Source organism: Antechinus flavipes, chromosome 3, assembly GCF_016432865.1.
Source record: "Antechinus flavipes isolate AdamAnt ecotype Samford, QLD, Australia chromosome 3, AdamAnt_v2, whole genome shotgun sequence".
Taxonomy (NCBI): Eukaryota; Metazoa; Chordata; class Mammalia; order Dasyuromorphia; family Dasyuridae; genus Antechinus; species Antechinus flavipes.
The window spans coordinates 558,456,925-558,476,685 of NC_067400.1; the positions used below are offsets into that span (position 1 = coordinate 558,456,925).

At 33.8% G+C, this 19,761-nt stretch overlaps 1 protein-coding gene across 1 annotated transcript in view; it reads left to right on the top strand.

Moving 5' to 3' along the window:
* LOC127555377 (zinc finger protein 420-like) overlaps positions 1-19,761 on the top strand; it is a 41,950-nt gene that overhangs the window by 12,456 nt on the left and 9,733 nt on the right. Inside the window, exons 4-5 of the mRNA XM_051987621.1 lie at positions 4,551-4,677; positions 6,256-6,351. Coding sequence (XP_051843581.1) covers positions 4,551-4,677; positions 6,256-6,351 — 223 coding nt within the window. The remainder of the gene's footprint in view (positions 1-4,550; positions 4,678-6,255; positions 6,352-19,761) is intronic.

A 19,761-nucleotide genomic window follows, 5' to 3' on the forward strand; every position in this document is an offset into this window, starting at 1 on the left:
CTGCCTTGAGTATGAGACAACGTCAGGCTGGTATATTCTTTTTTCTTTTCATTTTCTTCCTAAACATCTCAGAGAAAGGTAAAGGTTGAACCACTAGCCTTTGCTATTAAGTCAGAAGAATGGAACTGGCCCTTGGTCTATGCTTTTGACACTGAGAATGTATCATGAAACTGTCAACTTCAAAAACTTATGCATTGGTGGTGATTTTTTCCTTTGAAGTATTGATCTTGTTTATATCTTGAACCACAAGAAACCTCTTGTTAGCTGGGAAAACCCACAAGGGTTGTACCTCTTTCAAGGCCTAGTTCAAATGCCACTGCTTTCCTCCAGAAGGGATCAGAGGGGAAAGAGAGAGCTAAAATGGTTCCTGGGGAATTGAAATCATCTTTGTGCACATGGTTCTTATGTCAGTTTATTTATCTCTAACCTCTCTCCTGAAGCCTTATCTCACACTTCAGTTGCCTCTTGGACATCTTGAATTGGACCACCCAAAGAAGTCCTAAACTCGACACACTGAACTCTTTGTCTTCCCCCCTAACACCTACCTTTCCTTCTGGCTTCCATAATGATAATAATGCTAGTTAACACTTATGTAGTGCTTACTTCAGGCCAAGTGCTATTGCTGATTGCTTTACCTTGATCTCTTTTGGTCTTCACTACAACTTAGGAGTTGGGTGCTAAAACAAACAGAGATTAAGTGACTTCCCCAGGCTCACACAGCTAGTTAATATCTGGGGCCAGGCTTGAATTCAGATCTTTGTCTGTTGATGTCACCCAGGCTTGCAGTCTATTGTTATCTTTACACCCTAGATGACACTCTTTCACTATCTGTGGTCCTCAACATATCACCAGGGCTTAATACAGTACCTGGCATATTGTAAATGCTTGCTACATGCTTGGTGATGACTTGCTGACTTGAAATAATAGATAACTGAGAAAGTGTAAAAGAGCACCCAGCTTTTCAGTGAGTTCTTCTGTGAACCATATGGACTGCTTCTCATATTCCCTGCATTAGCTGAAATGATTTCTGAACCATCATCAATTAGCTTTAAAAAAATTAGAAAAAACAAGAGAGGTACTGTATCACTAGAGGATGTGTTTTCCCAATTTTCAAAAAAGGGAAGAGAATAGAGTCTCTAAATTATAATCAGATATCTTTAGCTTGATTCTGTGTAAAATAATAAATTGAATTATTAAAAAAATGACTATTTAGTAAGAGAAGCAATGTTCACCAATAATAAGCATGACTTCATGAACAATATATAATCCAAAACAAATTTTATTTTCTTCCTTGTTCATCTGGAGATGATGATCAAGGGAGTGCTATGGATATAAGTTCATTTAGTTTTTGGCCAAGTAGTTGAGAAAGTCTCTCTGCTAACTTTGTAAATAAGGTGAAAAGATGTAGGCAATATACTGCTATATAGATTCAATGAGATTGAATGACTGATTTCAAAAAGGAGTAATTAATAAATTGAAGGAAAGTATGTAGTGAAGTGCATCTCCCTCTTCCCATGTCTCCCCAAGATTTTTCTAACAGGGTCTGAATTCAATGTTTTTATCTGTGTCTTGGAAATGAGATTCTTGTTTTACTCTGCTTTGTCAATTTAGAAGTACAAAATTGTTCGGATGAAGCATCATTAAGAGATTTGTGGAGTACATCTGACATGGAGCTTACACAAGAGTTCAGGCAGGATCCAAAAAGATCTCTGTAGGCTAGAATGTTGGACTGAATCTAGGTAAATAAAATTCAGTAGGGATAAATGTAAAGTCTTATATTTAAGCATAACAGATCAAAATCACAAGTAAAAGGTGATGGAAGCATAATTAGACAGTAGTTCTGAAAAAGATTTTGAGACTGGAGAAGATTACAAGTTTATTATGTATTAGCTATGAGATTGACTAGACTAGCAGCAGCTGGAATAGCTATTGAGATCTTGGGCTGCATTAAGAAGGGCAGAGCTTCTAGGCTTAAGGATGCAATAGTCCCACTGGAATCTGCTCTCATTAGACCTCATCTGGAGTGTGGTGTTCATGTCTAGTTACTGTGGGAGGTATTGTGGTCACATAGTAAGAGAGTATAGGTAAAAAGACAAGTTTGATTTATATCCATACTTGAGGGTGTGATTTGCATTATGAACTAAGGAAGCACGCAACCTTCCACACAGTCTTTTGCCAGTGAGGCTTTGTACAAACCTTGTCCCATGTTGCAATGCTCTCACTCCTCACCTCTACTTCTTGATACACTAGGCTCCTTTTAAGTTTAAGGTCAGTAGGTATCTCCTTTGAAGGGTTTTTTCCACTTTCTCCATTTGTTCTCCTTTCTGTGTGGAATTGCGCTCCCCTCCTATGTCACATCTATTTTTTATATATACCTTAAATGTAATTATCTGCAAATATACTTTGCAAATATTCCAGTAATGGAATACAAACTCTTTTTGTGGTCAGTGACTCTTAACTTTTGTATTTGCTTCCCAAGCACTTAGCACAGTGCCTAAAACAGAAAAGCCATTTAATAAAGGCTTGCTGACTGATTGGGGTGTAGATTTCCTTTACTATTATTATATTTTGTTTTTTCTTGTATCACTGTAAACCTTTCTTGTGTGAACTTTAACAAACTCAATGAAAACAGAGTCCCACTCTCATTGTTTTGTAGGTTGAAACCCACTTTGTTTGATACCATTATTGCCATTCCTGCTATTTTATATCATCCTTGTATGATATATTTTATTACCAGTGTCTTAATTTTAATCTATATCCTTTGCATAAAAACAAAAAAAGAAATATTTATTGAATTTGTATCTGCTTTTCTCACTGTTCTCTCCTTTACTTATTTTTCATCCACTTCTTTTCACATAAACATAGAGTTTTCTGAAAGACACAGTTTTGTAATTTTTTTCTCTCTTTTCCCTATACTCTCTTCCTTGGTTTTTTCTTCATATGCTCTTTTTAGTTCAATGATCACTTTTATGTTGATGATTCACAAATCTGTATAATCAACCTCAGTCTTTCTTTTGAATTCATTCCCACATCTCTATTTATGGAATGTTTCCACCTGCATAGCTTGTTGGTATTTCAAACTTAACATATCCAAAATAGAACTTAGTGCTCTCCTCCTTCCACTGTCCTTGTCCCTTTATGCCACTATCTGCTCATGCAGATTTGAAAGTCCTCTCATGCAATTATACAGGCTTGAGCCATGAGTCATTTTAATATTATCTCTCTCGATAAGCTATAAGGTCTATCGATTCTGCCAATATAGGAGCTCCCACATATATTCCAATTTCTCTGTTCCTATTGCCATGATAAAAGTTTGACCCTTATTATGTCTTATCTGGGAGTTAGACTTTCCCCTTCATAGTATATATTTCATATAGTTGACAAAATAATTTTACAGGTCACTTTTGCTTCATGGTATGATATAATATAAATTGTTGGCCTTGTACTTGAGGCCAGCCACAGTCTGCTTCCACTAGAGCTCTAACCAAGAATCTTTGGGTCCAAAGCAAGCTGTACAAAACATGTATTTAGGTGTGGGGGAGGAGGGAAGATAGGAGACATTGCAGAGATTCTGGGACATTGATTCCAGAATGATGTTGGAGCTCAAGAAACTTATTTTGGCCAGCTAGATTGTAGCTTTCAATTGTAATTTGTTATCCTTACCTATTAGATGCCACAACCATTGGCATTAGATGCCAAAATCCTGGTCATTCTGACTTAGTGATAAGTCTGAGCTCCAATATGTTTCTAGCCTAGTTTCATTGCATTCTCCTTTTCTTATAACATAGTCTAGTACTATTGGACTCCTCTCTTTCCCTTGAATTCTCATGCTCAATTGTTGCAGCTGTTTTAGCTGTTTCACATTTCTGGTATGCATTTCTTTATCATTTCTACCTTTCAAGGCTCATTTTAGGTGTTGGTTTAACTTGTGTTTAACCTTGCTTGTTTCTTCTAGATGGTGACATCCTCTCCTTCTTTGAGTATTCCTTAGCATTTCTTTTATTTTCCTCTTGTATTGTATTTATCATTATGCATGCTCTTTTTCCTCCACTAGAACTGAGTTTATAAGAATACATGACAAGAATACTTTGTACATAGTAATTAGGTAATAAATCTTCATTGAATATAAATCAAATTTGATTCTAGAAGTTTAGGATTAAAGTATATGATTCACTTGAGAGTTATTGTTGAGAGTTGATTTGTCAGGAAATACTTAAACTAATTCCTTGCTACAGTGCTTGACACAAAGTGATACATAGATATACACACACATACACATACATATACACACTATATATATAGTATGTATGTGTATACACATATGTCTCTACATATACATAGATTTTTATATATGTGTGTACACACACACACACACACACACACACACACACACACAATTTCCCTAATATCTATTATGGGATATTGAAAACTTTCAGAGTTGTCAGAACCACTTCATAGATAAGCTTTCAATCCTGTGTTTCCATGATAGTCTGTGTAAGGGACAGATGATGATAGTCCTTGGCTGAATTAGAATTTATTTATTGTTTCAGGAATCAGTGACATTCAAGGATGTGGCTGTGAACTTCACTCGGGAGGAATGGGGGCAACTGGATCCTTCTCAAAGGGACTTGTATAGGGATGTGATGTTGGAAAACTATGGGAACCTTGTATCCATTGGTAAGGACAGCTTTCCCTGATTGAGAACCTGTCCATTGAAGGTCTTCTCATTCTTATTTCCTAAAAGTTAAAAGACTTTTGTTTTTTGTATCTAAAGTATGAAAAGTACTTATGCAATTTAAAATATTTACTAAGTGGATCGTAGGACATCTTCTAAATCCCTCATGGCTGAGAGAGTATTTCTTTCTTTTACTCTCAGATGAAATAGCTTTCTACCATACAATTAAAATTCAGCAGCAAGTTCTCTGTGCTGGCCTTGAGGCTGCACCTTGCCTACTTTTTGTTTGTTCAGGCTAGATATCCTCTAATACTCCAGAATGGATCTTAGTCTCTTGGCACATGGTGAGTTATAATTTTAACGGCCGCGATATCCTGACCGGGCAAAGGTAGCATAATCACTTGTCTCTTAAATAGGGACTAGTATGAATGGTATAATGAGGGTTTAACTGTCTCTTATTCCCGATCAGTGAAATTGACCTTCCCATGCAGAGGTGGGAACACTTATACAAGACGAGAAAACCTTGTGAAGCTTAAGAGACATGACTAAAATTTACTCCCATTCAACCTACTGAAACAAACTGTATAAGCCACTGAGTTATAGTCTTTGGTTGGGATGACCTCGGAGCATAAAATAACCTCCTCATGAAATAACCTAAATTAACCCATCTAAGCATATTAATACCAGTAATTGATCCATCTCTTGATCAACAAAACATATTACCCCAGGGATAACAGCACAAAACTATTTGAGAGCCCATATTGAAAATTAGGGTTTACGACCTCGATGTTGGATCAGGACATCCAAACGGTGTAACCATTATTAATGGTTCATTTGTTCAATGATTAAAGTCCTACGTGATTTGCGTTCAGACCGGAGAAATCCAGATTGGTTTCTATCTGTAAGTTCATTTCTCCCAGTACGAAAGGACAAAAGAAATAGGGCCAACATCCCGAATGAGCCCTAGAATCAACATATGAATACATCTCAATATCCTAATTCAGTCTCTACTACTCCCAAGAACAGGGTTGTTAAGATGGCAGAATTGGTAATTGTGTAAAGCTTAAGCCTTTATTCCCAGAGTTTCAAACCCTCTTCTTAACAAATGTTCATCCTAAACCTTCTACTCTATATTATCCCCATTTTCCTAGCAGTAGCCTGCCTTACACTTATTGAACGTAAAGTGCTAAGCTACATGCAATTCCGAAAAGAACCAAACATCATAAGACCCTATGGCCTCCTGCAACCATTCGTAAATGCAGTAAAACTATTTACCAAAGAACCCCTCCACCCCCTAACCTCTTCCATCTCAACATTTATTCTTGCCCCCATTCTAGCCCTCTCCATTGCCCTAACAATTTGAACACTACTACCCCATACCCTGTCATATGAAGTCATTTGAAATTTCTTTCTGAGCCTCAATCAACTCTAATCTCCCCATAATTTCTTGGAAATAAATATAGAGGCGTTTTCATACTGTTCTCCTATATACTCTTTTCCCTTAAAAAAAAAGGATGTAGGTTTGCTTTCTGAGAAGATTGTCTATCCACAATATTTTCTCACTTCTATCTCATGAGCAGGTCTTCCAGATTCTAAACCAGAGGTGATCTCCCAGTTGGAGAGAGGAAATGCACCATGGATGCCAGAGGAAGAATTCCCCAAAAATACTCATATAGGTGAGTGAATGATGATTATGCAGAAAGAAGTAAGCAACAATCAGTCAGTTGTGCACCAGAATCTTTGGAATTTTGAACATAATCTTTCTCACATCTTAGGCCTATGGGTAAGATCTGGAGCTATCTAGCTCAAATTCTCTTCTGTTTTTCCTTTTTTACTTTGCTGATACCTGTATCCTTTCACATTTTCTTATCTTGCAAAATGTTTTTTTTTTTTCTCCTTGTTAATTTAACAACATCAACAAAAACATTTGGATATATAAACAAAGAATAAGGCTTACACTTTACTTGATAAATTTCCATTATATTTTATTTAAAAATGTATGTATCACTTAATATAGGAATAAAAACATGCTATTTACTTTGGAAAAAAAAAAGTCATTTATTTTTGTGTCTTCTGAACTGTCTTCTGTGTATTTTTGTTGCTGTTGCTGTTGCTGTTATTGACAATGTGTAGGAAAACCTCCTCTTACTTTTGTTTTGTATTTAAGACTACCAGCTTAACTTTTTTTTTTTTTTTTTTTTTTTTCTGAATCAATTGGGGCTAAATGACTTGCCCAGGGTCACACAGCTGGGAAGTGTTGGTATCTGAGGCCAGATTTAAACTCAGGTCCTTTTGACTTCAGGGCTGGTGTTCTATCCACTGTACCACTTAGCTGCCCCGACTACCAACTTAATTAATTAGGTTGTCCATTAATTACTCTTATTACCTTGTCAAACCTCCTCTTACTTTTATTTTGTATTCAAGATTACCAACTTAACTAATCAGGTTGTGCATTAATTAGCCTTATTCTTGTAATATAAATAGGCAACCTTTTTTTCCATTTATACATTTCTTAGATGATACTCTTTAAGCTACTTCTTCTACATAAAACATCATTGGAAATAGATTACAACCAACTTAAATCCATCATACATCTTTTCATTGCCTTTTGGGTAGCTTTGATTTTTTAGATACTGTGGTATTCTAAGATTCACAACATAATCAGAAAAGCCTTATTTCCCCCTCTCCCCACCATTGATATAAAAAAAAATGTTTTTTTTTAATATAAGGAAGCAACTTGGGGTTCATAAAAGCATAGTAGTCCACTTTTGTTCAGTTTTTGACCCCACTTGTTGTCCTTTCTTGCCATGTAATATACTGGCATATTTAATAATTCTTTAGATTAACTACTTGTTATTATAGTCAGTAGGCACTTTTCATTCATTTTAAACCCCTGGTCCAATCCTTTATGGATTATTAGGCCAGTGTCTTTGGAGTAGTGATGGATATCATTGAAGAGATTTTCTGGTGTTCTCTAGCTTGTGATTGAAACATCATAATATCATCTACAAATAGAAACATTTAGGAGATCTCATTTGCTGAGGAATCCCTTCTTCATTTGGACTCTGCATGGAACATTCTACACGACAATGTCACATACTTCATAACTCATAGTGATTGCTATCTTTACAACACTGAAGTCTGATCTTCTCTCGGTCCATAGAGTTCTATGTATGCCTCTATACTTTCTACCTTACTCTTGCTAAATGTTCCATTCATTTTAACTGTGGTATATAGTATTTCTTCTCTCATTGTTATCTTATTCCTTAACATGTACTCTGGATTCATTTAACTTACTTCATTTGGGACCTCATATTGAACAATTCAGCTATATGTTACCATCTATATTTGAATCCCTCTTGTTTTGTAATCATTCATATTATCTCAAATCCCATCTGTAGTTTATCTTAATCATTTGCTTTTTATTTTTTAATTTTTTATACTCTTATTCTTCTGTCAAATGCTGGTGGAAAGAGTCACAATGTGAACTGGATGTTTATACTAAATTTATGTTATAATTTCATCTGGGTCCTCAGTTATTGTTGTTCAATTGTTTTTCAGTCAGTTACGACTCTTCATGAAACCATTTGGGATTTTTTTGGCAAAGATACTGGAATAATTTGCCTTTTACCCCTCTAGCAGACTGCTATAAATACAGAATACCTATATATTCTAGGTAATACCTACCTCCCAAGGTAGTTGTAAAGATAATATTTGAGATAATATTTGTAAAGAGTTTTGTAAAATCTTAAAACATTATATAAATGCTATCTAAAATCATTGTCATTTTCATCATTGTTATTACTGATCCAACTGCTATTATTAACTACTATTTCTACTACTACTACTATTATTATTACTGCTACCCAAATAAGAATACTTTTCTAGCATACCTAATCATCTAGTCCTTGCTTAAGACTTTCATTTGGGTTCATTAAAAATTATGTGAGAGAAATCAATTGCTTTCCTAAAAATCTAGCTAAACTACATCTCTAACGTTCCACTTCCAAAAAGGAGGTGAGATTAGTTTGATGTGACATATTCTTGATAAACTTATGCTTCATGTTTGTGAATATTTTTTCCTTTCTAGATGTTCAGTAACCATCTCTTTGATAATAAATTCGAGGTTCTTATCAAGAATCTAAGTAAAACTTACTTGCCTGTGGGATATAACATAGGATTTTACAATTCTTTATTTTGTGATAAATTGGGGAAAAATTAGTCTTCTGTGGACTTTTCTTTATGAATTTTGCCTTAATTGTGTCTGCCAAATCTTTTAGTACCCTGAGATATTAGAGAACAATCCTTGCCTTTAAAATGATTAAACTCCTCAGTCTTATATCAGGTGAATTGATTACTCTTCAACAAACATCTATTGGAAATTGTCTGCTACCTACACATCACTGGGGTCTTCTGAATATTCAATTTTTTCTAACAGAATTCCTGCCTTTTGTTGTGTGATTAAGCTAACTTGTTCAGCCACTTTTATATGTCATTAATCACTTCTAAATCCCTTCTAAAGTCCCAGTGCAAAGAGCAGTTGAGCATAGTAGAGGTTTGTAAATGGAAACTTATTAGAATAAAATTAATGGCTTTTTTTTTATTTCACCTGCCTCTTGTGTCAGTTTGTAAAAGCAAATCTTCTGGATTCAGTGTTACTCTTTTCCTGAAGATTCCTACCAGTGAGGATTGTTATTAAATATTTTTTTTCTTGCCAAATAAGGCTAACTTGACCAACTAATTTTTCAGATTGATCATCATCTTTCTTGGTGGGGGAGAGCAATTTCCTTTCTTCCAGCACAGAGAATGAGCAAATATTGACACTTTTTCATTCTTTCAGATTTTCTTAATCAGGAGACTAGGGGGAAAAATCAAGAAGTCACTTTCAAGAAAGGGCACTTGTACAGGAGTATTCCATATAAAGAATGACTCATAAAAGTTGTTTCCTGGGATTTCAAGATGAGAGAAACTTGGGAATAGGATATCAGGTTAGAAAGGTAGAAGAGCAACCAGGAGCAGCAATCCAGACATATAACAATCACTCATAGAAAAACCTTGAATAAATTGGTAGTATACAAATATAACACATTACAGGAAAATTCCAATCCCAAGCCCATCTTAGTTGTAAAACTGAGAGATCCTATAGGCAAAAGATGCCATAAATTTGGTATTCTTCAACAGAAATTCAAACAATTTTCAGACTTAACTAAACATAATAGGTGCTCCTCAGGTAAAAACCTTTGTAAGTCTACTAAATACCTTTATAAATAAAGACCTTTAACTGCCACTTAAATTTAATTCAACTTCATGTAACAAATCCTAGAGACATAAGTGTAAAAAAAATGTGGAAAAACCTTTAATTAGAAGGGAAACTTGACTGATTATCAGAGAATTTATGCTGGAAAGAAACATTTTTAGTATCATGAATGCAGGAAAACTTTCATCTGGAGTGGATAACTTACTGCACATAAGAGAATTCACAGTAGAGAAAGACCTATTCAATGTGATAAAAGAGGGAAACTTCAGCAATAGGGGAAGCCTTACTGAACAGAAAATTGATATGAGCAAGAAACCATTTGAACATAAGGATTGTGGGGAAATTTTCAGCATAAATTTATGCCTTAATCGACATCAGAGAATTCATACTGGAGAAAAGCCCTTTGAGTGCAATGATTGTGGAATAACTTTTAGCCAAAAAGGAAATTTTACTAAACATCAGAGAATTCATGTAGGAAATCAACCCTTTGGCCCTTTGAATGTAAAGAAGGTGGGAAGATTTATAGTCACTGAACATCTTTTTTTTTTTATTCAGATAATTCATTTTGGGTAATAACCCTGTGGATGTGTGTGAGAAATTTTGTAGTTACCAGAGAAACTTAAATGAAGGCTGCCTCCAGAGACCCCAAGAAAACCTCAACAGAGAACATTACATTTTAGAGAGAACACTACAAGGGGATATTTTTCCTTTCCTTTTTTTGTTTTTGTTTTTATTCTAGAGTAATTATCAATGAAACAAACATTTGCCATACAGAATGCAAAATGGCCTTACATGAAAATATAATCTATTATCCAGTTTGCTAAATTAAAAATGCTAATTTTAGTAAGATCATAACAATCAGCTTTTGTTTCTCTTTCTAAATCTTTATTTTGCTTTTTGTTGCTATTTTTGTTTTTGTTGTGATAAAAGAGCTTCAATAATGGCCAAACTTAAGAACAAACCTGACTTTATTATTCTGTACTGAAACTGAAACTTAAGTCATTATTGCTCATTGTGGATTGCCACACTCTGTTTTGTTCTTTATAACAATATCACTGGAAAATTTTCTTATTTATTCTTGTTTTTACAACTTCCAAGTCTATTTTTACCCTGTAGTACACAATATGAGCTGCCTAATGACCAAACTAGAACTAGTACAGTCAGTATCACATTAATTGTAATTTACTGATGTTAAAAAAAAAAAATAACCCGACCTTAAAGGTAAATAGCCTCATCAGTGCTTTGTATCTAACATGTTGTCCATTTCCAGCAAATATTATATTAAACTTTGCTTTTATATTTTATTAATTTCTCTTTAATACTTTTTATTTTTATTTATCTACAACCATACCATATAATAGCAAAACCACTTCCCTACACTTTAACTCTTTATTGTATCAAGTAATTCAGCTGTATTCAATCTCCACACTATTTAATAAGTAGAATTAAGCTTCTCTATCAGCAATGTAGCATCTAGTATAAACTAGAAATGTAAAAATATCCACATTCTACATCATACCTCCAAGTGCTGCCTGAAATAGATTGAACTGAAATTGGGAGATATTTAACAAAATAAACAAAAAGATATTAAAACATAAATAATGTTAACGTGTAGTGTAGTAAATCAAAATGCTATCCATAGGATCCATTTATCTCTATTTAAGCAAATGTATATTAATCTAGCTTTCAGGATACTTTGGTTGCTTTTGTAGCATTATAACCAAAAACTCTTTGCTCCTTGAAAACAGGATTTGTTTTTTGTCTTTTTCTTTGTATCTTTGTATGCTTAATTCAAGGATATAATTAGTACTTAAATGTTTATTGACTAACTGCTGACATTGCTATTATTTTCCCAGAATACAATTAAATCTTTTTAAAAAGTACCTTCACATCTAATTTTAATACCCCAACCATTTACAATTAAATTTGAACCACTTTATACTGGAGAATGTGGAGAAAGCCACAAAGGCAAATATTAAGAGAATATTAATATAAATGCAAAATACAACATGGCACATGAATTTAAATCAAGACTAATAGTAATAGTCAACACACAATGCTTTCTATGAACAAACTAATGTGCTAAAAACTATAATTACTTTCTCATTTGCTTTGAGAATGCTGGGTGATAGGTACTGTTATTATCTTCATTTTACAGTTGAGAAAACTAAGATAAAAAGGTTGAATGACTCTCCTAGGATTCCTTCCTCCCTCTCTCCCTTCCTTTCCTCCCTCTCTCTCTTCCTTTCCTCCCTTTCTCCTTTCCCTCCCTTTCTCTCTCCCTTCCTTCCTCCCTTCCTCCCACTCTCACAAACACACACACACACACACACACACACACACACAGCTAATAAGTGCCTGAGGCAAGATTTGAACTTGGGTCTCTCTAACTGCAGGCCTGGCATTATAGCCATTGTGCTACCTAGATGATCTTTACAATAATTTAGTTACAAAATCCAATAATCAACATCTAAAAATATTATCTACTACCAAGTTTATTAATCATAATTAGTTAATTACTCTCATTAAATATTTCCACTTATGGAATTTTGGATCTCTTCTAGGTATATACCTAATCTTACAAAATTTTACTGGCTGTTTTTAAGTGAACATTATACTCCAGACCCATGAATTGCACTTTCTTCATTATAAAAACAAAAATTATGGATAATTCATCTGAAGTTTTTAACCTAAGGATAATATTTCTTGGATTCTGCAAAAATCCGATGTTATGGGCCAGAACTCTGTACTTGAAACAAGGGTTCTTACAAGGTATTAAGTCAGTGGAATTAATAATTAAGAATCCTTGTTTCAAGTAGAGTTCTGGGCCATAACAGCTTCCCACTATGTTTATCATATAAGGCTCAGTGATCCTGAATTTTTGAGGGCAAGTCAGTAGACTACAGGTTCTAGAAATAGTTCAGATATAATGCTTTTGGCAGTTTATATCTGTCTGAGGATCAGGCTAGCTAAGTGTACAAAGAGGTTAATTACCTTCATAGAAGCTCATAATAGCTGACACTGCTTTATATTGCTTTAAAGTCTACAAAATGCTTCAATGTACATTTTGATATGTATAAACAACCCTGTTGAGCAGGCATATTATTTTTTCCATTTTACAGATTGGAAGCTAAGGCTTAGAAGTTAATTTTATTTCTCTATATAACACAGGTAGAAAATGTTTGAAGCAGAATTGGAATCAAGTCTCCTTGACTATTTCTATCCAATATATGCTAATATTGTCCCTAGCCAATAGGTAATATATTCTTTGACAATAGAAACCATGAATCTTAAGGGGAAAACAACAGCAACAACAACAACAATAAAAATGCATAACAGCCCTGAATTCTGTGGGTCCTGCTTCCATAGGGATGGAAATAAAGTGACATAAAAGAAAGAAAAGGGTGCCAAGCAGCAATTTTTATGTATAAAGACAAATTTAAATGGATGCTCCCAGTATAAGATCCTTGTTCTGTGGTTCAAATTCCATTTCATCTTTTATATATTGTCACATCCTTTTCACCAGCTGATTTTCTTTTGAAGATAACACATCGTACCATACTGATATTTTCACCCATTTTGTGGCCTTTTAATTCAAAGTATCAGTTGGAAATCATCATATTTCTTATTACTCTATCACTTTCATTGAGGAATTTCCTTTGACGCCCACAACATTCATTTGTATCCTTTTGTCCCATTCATTCTACCAACCTTTTCAAGTATTTATCAGTAACTTTAAAATCTGGCTTAATCTTCCTTTTAAAAAATTCATCAACTGGTATCAGATTCTTAAATCTTAAGTCATATTCTTAAATATGTTGTTGAGCTAACCACTTAATTTCCCAGATCATCAGTTTGCACATTTGAATGATATTCATCTTTACCCTTCTGGAGACACCTATAGAGGTACTTTATATCTTACCATCACTTGAAACTTCCTTCAAAATTCAGATTTGTGAATTCCAAATTTTTTCTCCAAGACCATAGGATTTTGCCTCTCCCCTCCACATTGCTTTTTTTGGATGTGCTTTTTGGTCATGAAATTTGTTCCTTAATCTTCTGTGTTCTTCCAGTCGACATCCCTACTTTGACTTCTCTTTCCTCCTTTATAGCTTTGAGGCAGTATTTTAACAGCATTGCCCTCTATTCTTTATGACTTGAATCTCTGCCTTTTATCCTTTTTATTTTTTTTTGTTCATTATTCTCAGTTCTGGTTTGCTTCCTACTTTGGCTTGTCCATTTCTATTTTACAGACTTTAAGTCCAGGTGGAAAAAACATACAAGCTAACTAGGTGTGTAATTTTATGGTCTTGTAACATTATCTGAACCTTAATTGCTGCAACTTCAGTAACATTAAAAAAATTTTTTTTAAATTTTTAACAATTATAACTTTTTATTGACAGAACAATTGCCTGGGTAATTTTTTTTTTTTTTTTAAACAATATTATCCCTTGCACTCACTTTTGTTCCAACTTTTCCCTTCCCTCCCTCCACCCCCTTCCCTAGATGGCAGGAAGTCCTATACATGTTAAATATGTCACAGTATATCCTAGATACAATATATGTGTACAGAGTCGAACAGTTCTCTTGTTGCACAGGAAGAGTTGGATTCAGAAGGTAAAAATAACCCAGTAAGAAAAACAGTAATGCAAACAGTTTACATTCATTTCCCAGTGTTCTTTCTTTGGGCGTAGCTGCTTCTTTCCAGCATTGATCAATTGAAACTGAATTAGATCGGCTTTTTGTTGAAGAAATCCATTTCCATCAGAATACATCCTCATACAGTATCGTTGTTGAAGTGTATAATGATCTCCTGGTTCTGCTCATTTCACTTAGCATTCGCTTAGTCTCTCCAAATCTTCTCTGTATTTATTCTGCTGGACGTTTATTACAGAACAATAATATTCCATAACATTCGTATACCACAATTTACTCAACCATTCTCCAATTGACGGGCATCCACTCAGTTTCCAGTTTCTGGCTGCTACAAACAGGGCTGCCACAAACATTTTGGCACATACAGGTCCCTTTCCTTTCTTTAGTATCTCTTTGGGATATAAGCCCAGTAGTAACACTGCTGGATCAAAGGGTATGCACAGTTTGATAGCTTTTTGGGCATAATTCCAGATTGCTCTCCAGAATGGTTGGATTCATTCACAACTCCACCAACAATGTATCAGTGTCCCAGTTTTCCCGCATCCCCTCCAACATTCATCATGATTTTTTCCTGTCATCTTAGCCAATCTGACAGGTGTGTAGTGGTATCTCAGAGTTATCTTAATTTGCATTTCTCTACTCAATAGTGATTTGGAACACTCTTTCATATGAGTGGAAATAGTTTCAATTTCATCATCTGAAAATTGTTTGTTCATATCCTTTGACCATTTTTCAACTGGAGAAATGACTTGATTTCTTATAAATTAGAGTCAATTCTCTATATATTTGGGAAATGAGGCCTTTATCAGAACCTTTAACTGTGAAAATGTTTTCCCAGTTTGTTGCTTCCCTTCTAATCTTGTTTGCATTAGTTTTCTTTGTATAAAGGCTTCTTAATGTGATATAATCAAAACTTTATATTTTGTGATCAATAATGATTTCTAGTTCATCTTTGGTTACAAATTTCTTCCTCCTCCACAAGTCTGAGAGGTACACTAGCCTATGAATTTATTTATTTATAATTTATTTATAATCTCTAATTCATTTATAATCTTGTTCTTTATGCCTAAATCATGGACCCATTTTGATCTTATCTTGGTATACAATGTTAAGTGTGGGTCCATGCCTAATTTCTGCCATACTAATTTCCAGTTTTCCCAGCAGTTTTTGTCAAATAATGAATTCCTATCCCCAAAATTAGAATCTTTGGTTTTGTCAAATACTAGATTGCTATAGTTGACTATTTTGTCTTGTGAGCCTAACCCATTCCACTGATCAATTAATCTATTTCATTTCTTATGAAAGAAGAAGAATATTTTCTTATTCTTTGGATAAGAAAAAAAAGCAGTGGTTTTGGTGACTGCTGCTTTATAATATAGTTTTAGATCAGGTACAGCTAGGCTACCTTCGTTTGATTTTTTTTTTTTTTCATTAATTCCCTTGAGATTCTTGACCTTTTGTTCTTCCATATGAATTTTGTTGTTATTTTTTCTAGGTCATTAAAATATTTTCTTGGGAGTCTCATTGGCATAGCACTAAATAAATAGATTAGTTTAGGGAGTATTGTCATCTTTGTTATATTCGCTCGCCCTATCCAAGAGCACTTAATATTTTTCCAATTATTTAAATATGACTTTATTTGTGTGGAAAGTGTTTTGTAATTTTGCTTATATAATTCCTGATTTTCCTTTGGTAGATAGATTCCCAAATATTTTATGCTATCGACAGTTATTTTGAATGGAATTTCTTTTTGTATCTCTTGCTATTGGATTTTGTTGGTGATGTATAAAAATGCTGAGGATTTATGTGGATTTCTTTGTATCCAGCAACTTTGCTAAAGTTATGAATTATTTCTAATAGTTTTTTAGTAGAATTTCTGGAGTTCTCTAAGTATACCATATCATCTGCAAAGAGTGATAGTTTGTTTTCCTCATTACCTACGCTAATTTCTTTAATCTGTTTTTCATCTCTTCTTGCTAAAGCTAGCTTTTCTAATACAATATTGAATAATAATGGTGATAGTGGGCAACTTTGTTTCACTCCTGATCTTACCGGGAAAAGTTTCAGTTTTCCCCCATTGCATATGATGCTTCTTCAGTAACATTTTATTAAATAGTTTACTAGGCATCATATATGCAATACAAAAGGAAATAGGCTTTTCTTTCTCTTAAGGAACTTCAATTTGTTATGTAATGCAAACATCTTTATTTCATATTCATTTAAAAATATTCCAAATTTAATAAACACTAATAAAAGGTCATTTTCATATGCAACTACAGATCTTTATTATGTATTCTTTTACCTTTTCTTCTGATCTGTAAGCAGTAGGAGTAGCTCCTTATCCATTCTAGCACTCAGCTTGTGAACTGACCTTGCCAATAATTCTCTTTTTTAAAAACTTTTTCCTGTTTACTGGCTTTTTCTCCTTTGCCTATATATATATGTGGATTTTTATAGACATACTTTGCACAATTCAGAAATCACATCAGGAATCCCTTCTAGAAAAGAGTTTGGGATTTACTGGACATGAATATTAAGGCATATGTGGTGAAAATGTGAAATTGATTATGTTCTAACAGCAAGTAACTGGTTATTGCTATGAATGTCATTTCTATATTAGCCATGTACAGTTAGATTACCAGTATATTTGATCAAAGATTAAAATCAGACGGAAGAAAAAATAATTAAAAATCTAGAATTTGTGGCACAAAATTAAGGCATCTCTCCCTTGACTTAATTAAATGGAAATGGACAAAAATACAGGCATTGACGTAGTTCTTGAAGTTTGTTTTGAAGAAGAAGAAATTCTTCTGTTCTGTTAAGAAATCACTATAGGAACTAAAAGTGCTTAGAAGAATCTCTGCCAGAGATCTCCTTGCAAGGAGGGAAATATTACAGCCAAGAATAACTTGCTCAGATTAGTAAAATTTATTATAAAATCTCATGAAGGATAAGTAGATGATAATATTCTGATCTCTAGAAATAGAAGCAGTAGAGGAAAAGTTTTAAAGAAAGCTTACAGATCCAACTAAATACAATCCAAGTACATTTAAAGAGTGAAACTGAAATGAGTACAACAAATAGATTAACTTAGGGAAATATTTAAGGAGGATTAAATTTTATTTAATCCCTTTCTCATTCACTAAAACGGCAATCACATTTGCACCCAACATTGATGCATAAAGATGTAGGAGTAACCATTAAAGCAAACCAAAATAAGAAGAGCATCTTGTACTAGAACAAGTATGTTATAGGCAACCCAATTTTTCAGAGGTTGAGTGATTGATTCTCAAAATATCTGAAAGAGGGGAGGGTGTTAAGGGATTGATTCTAAAAATATTTTAAAAAGAGGATAGATAATAGAAGAAAAATCAGACCTTTTTATTACTTCAAAATATCAATACTAACTCATAAATCTACTTTTTCATTTCATATATAATAATTTTATGAGTTATCTATATGTCAATGCAGAGCATCCTTGTTAAATGTGTGAGAAGGGAACAGGCTGACATTTTGCAAATATTCTGTATCTTTATCATTGCAAAATTGACTAAAAGCTATAGGAAATATAAGATTTTATAATGCCTATTGTTGACTATAAAATAACATAAACAAAAACCCTATTTAACTTGTTATAGTGAAATACTCTTCTAGAAGTTTTCCTTTAATACACAGATGCCTGCTGTGTAGCAAAATTATATAAAGTTCTTTCACTGATATGACAACAGATAAATTTGTTCAGATTTCTGATTATTAGTATTAAGTAAGACATAGAACAGGGAATAGCTTGCCTACCAAAAATGGCACTCTTAATGGGGATATCTAACATAGAATCCAGGGCAAGAGGAGCTCCTTGTAGATGTTAATCTTTTCTAGATCTGTTAGGATTCTTACAAGGTGCTAAGTCAGTGGAATTAATGAGATAATGATTCTCTAATTTATATGTACTTAGTATTTACTATAATTCTTCAAGATTTACACTTTTAAGAGAGCATATATAAAGAGGAGCTCAAGGGCCAAAAAAGAGAAGCGAACTAGAAGCTCTGAGCCTCAGCCAGGATTCAGTTGAGGAGATTCACAAGCCAAAGAAGGCAGCTTAAGCTCTCGGAACCAAGGAGAGAGATAGGCCTCTAAGAAAGCTAACTGGGCCCAAGGAAGGAGACAAAACTTTGAAGGAGACAATAAAGGATTTGGACCTTAACTCCTGGCTGCATTTGTGATGATAATACTGAACTGAAACTAAGGCTGCCTCCAGAAACCCCCGCAAAAAACCTGCTCCCAGAGAATATTTTATTTTAGAGAAGAATATTACATAGATCCTTTTTTTTGTAAATGATATTGTGATGATGGAATCAAGTCTGTGAACATTGAAATATGTTCTAAGTCAGCTATAAATGTTGAGATGTACTATTTGTATTGAAAATCTCCCCCCAAAAACAAATGGGTAATAGTGGTCATTGTATAGATTATGATCTATATTTGAATGGACAACTCATAGTGTTTATCCATTAATAAAATATAAATAGAGAGGCACAGTACCTAGAACTGAAGAGGAAAAGAATGGTCTTTGGGAATTTGTAAAAGTATTTTTCTGAATTCCAGGCTTCAGCATGGAACAAATATTCATATTTTTATAGTATTAGTCTTTTGGTAATACTGTATTACTAATGAATGTCACCAAATGGCAATTACAAGATTCATGGTAAGTATAAATAGGTTTTAATATGTTACTAATGAAAAATTATATAAATGAATAGAAAGGCATTTAATAATTTATTACCTCCCAGGTACTGTGCTAAATAAATAGGAAATGTGCAAATAAAAATTTAAGGCAGTCTCTGTTCTCCCCGAGCTTATGTTATAATGGGAGAGATAATACATAGAATATTATGTTGATAAAGTAATGCTTTTTTGGTAAAGACAGTCACAGGTATAGTCAATGTAATGGTAGGACAGACAATTGACATGCATTTTTCAGAAATTTGATTATAGTTCTGATGCCAAGAGATAAAGAGTTGACCAAGTCTGTGCACAGTAGCATGTCTGGAGTTAGCATAGATGAAATAGCATGGTCAGATTTGGGGCTGGCTAGACATAGTGAGATCTATCCAGTTTGGATAGTTTACCCCAGGGCAGGAGGAACAAAATTTAATGAAGGCAGACATTATTTGCT